The following is a 1971-nucleotide window of genomic DNA, read 5'->3' as shown; positions in this document are numbered from 1 at the left end:
CCTTCTGCAGCTACGAGGAGGCCCGGGGAGACCAATGTGATAAATGTGGCAAACTCATCAATGCTGTGGAGCTGAAGGTGGGACAAGATCCTTCTGGGGACCATCCCACCTTCATCTGCCCAGGATCCCTAACCTTGCCTGGCCTCCCTCCAACCTGTTGGTCATTTTTCTCCTGACAGAATCCACAGTGCAAGCTCTGCAGGGGTGTCCCTGTGGTGAAACCCACCCAGCACCTCTTCCTGGACCTACCCAAGGTGAGCTTCAGCCCTGGGGGAGTGGGAAGAGGACAGGGCACCCACCCCTTGAGACCACTGGCCATCCCTGTGTGTTCCCCCCACAGCTGGAGAAGCAGCTGGAGCCCTGGTTGGAGCAGTCCTGGGCCACAGGGGACTGGACGGCCAACGCTCGCTACATCACTCGCTCCTGGATTCGGGATGGGCTCAAACCCCGCTGCATCACCCGTGACCTGAAGTGGGGCACACCTGTACCCCTGGATGGCTTCCGTGACAAGGTGAGTCCCACCTGGCCCTTCTGTTGCTGCATCTGTCCCCAGGTGCCCTGCCTGGTGATCCCCAGCTCATGTGTCACTGTCCCCTCAGGTTTTTTACGTGTGGTTTGATGCTCCCATTGGTTATTTGTCCATTACGGCCAATTACACCGACCAGTGGGAGAGGTGGTGGAAGAACCCACAGCAGGTAGGAGCCTGGTGCTGCTGCAGGGTGGAGGTAGGGACAGAGCTGGATATCAGGGTCCAGTGATGTGCCCCCCTTGCCTACTCCCCCCCCCACTCCCCTCCCCCCCATTACCTATCAGGTTGAGCTCTACAACTTCATGGCCAAGGACAATGTCCCGTTCCACAGTGTCATATTCCCCTGCTCGCTCCTGGGTGCTGATGACAACTACACCCTGGTGAACCACCTCATTGCTACAGGTACTGGGGAGCCACCAGGGATGAGGAAGGGGCTCCACACATCCCCTTAGTACTGGGAACAGTCCAGTCTGTCCCACATAGGCACAAAACTGCATTTGCCCTCAACTTGGAAGCTCCTTTGAGCTTGGCATGAGCTTATTGGCACTTTAACAGAGCCTCCCTGTGTTGTGGGGCTGTTCCTCACCTGGGAGAGGGTTGGATCCATGCTTGGGCCCCGTGGTGGGGTCTCTCCTGCCTTCCCCAGAATACCTGAACTACGAGAATGGGAAGTTTTCCAAGAGCCGGGGTGTGGGAGTGTTTGGGGACATGGCCAAGGACACGGGCATCCCTGCGGACATCTGGCGCTTCTACCTGCTGTACCTGCGGCCCGAAGGGCAGGACAGTGCCTTCTCCTGGAGTGACCTCATGATCAAGAACAACTCCGAGCTGCTGAACAACCTGGGCAACTTCATCAACAGGTTCTGAGACCTCCTGGTGGTGGTGGTGGTGGTGGCAGGGTCTATCACTGTCCCCAGGGCTATGCTCACACCTGCTCTGCCTCTGTCCCCAGAGCTGGCATGTTTGTGTGCAAGTTCTTTGGTGGCACTGTCCCCAACATGGTCCTGACACTAGATGACAAGAGGCTCTTGGCCCGTGTCACCCTGGAGCTGCGCCAGTACCACCAGCTGCTGGAGAAAGTCCGGTGGGTAGTTGAAACCCCAGGGCTGGAGCATTGTCATGAGGGTGGGAGGGCAGAGACCTGACCTCCAGCAGGTGCTCAGCCCCCATCTACCTGCTCCCAGCATCCGTGATGCCCTGAGATGTATCCTGAGCATCTCTCGCCATGGCAATCAGTACATCCAAGTGAATGAACCCTGGAAACGGATCAAGGGGGATGAAAAGGACAGGTAGGGACAGACTCGGGGAGTCTGGGGGGGTGTCGGGGCTGGGAGCTGGCATTGATGGAGGGTTTCCTACCCCACAGGCAGCGTGCAGGCACAGTGACGGGTGTGGCAGTGAACATGGCTTTCCTTCCGGCTGGCATGTTTCAGCCCCTCATT

The 1971-nt window shown here is 58.1% G+C and overlaps 1 protein-coding gene across 1 annotated transcript in view; it reads left to right on the top strand.

Annotated features, from left to right (window-relative positions):
* MARS1 (methionyl-tRNA synthetase 1) overlaps nt 1-1971 on the top strand; it is a gene marked incomplete at its 5' end in the record, with an annotated part of 4454 nt that overhangs the window by 1601 nt on the left and 882 nt on the right. The window contains 9 exon segments of the mRNA XM_029085593.1: nt 1-77; nt 180-254; nt 341-511; nt 600-695; nt 814-931; nt 1176-1389; nt 1482-1613; nt 1714-1818; nt 1896-1971. The exon segment at nt 1-77 is cut by the window's left edge and continues 40 nt beyond it; the exon segment at nt 1896-1971 is cut by the window's right edge and continues 144 nt beyond it. Of these exon segments, the coding sequence (XP_028941426.1) occupies nt 1-77; nt 180-254; nt 341-511; nt 600-695; nt 814-931; nt 1176-1389; nt 1482-1613; nt 1714-1818; nt 1896-1971 (1064 nt within the window).

Source organism: Antrostomus carolinensis, unplaced genomic scaffold, assembly GCF_000700745.2.
Source record: "Antrostomus carolinensis isolate BGI_N321 unplaced genomic scaffold, ASM70074v2 scaffold42176, whole genome shotgun sequence".
Taxonomy (NCBI): Eukaryota; Metazoa; Chordata; class Aves; order Caprimulgiformes; family Caprimulgidae; genus Antrostomus; species Antrostomus carolinensis.
This window is presented reverse-complemented; position numbering and strand designations above follow the sequence as displayed.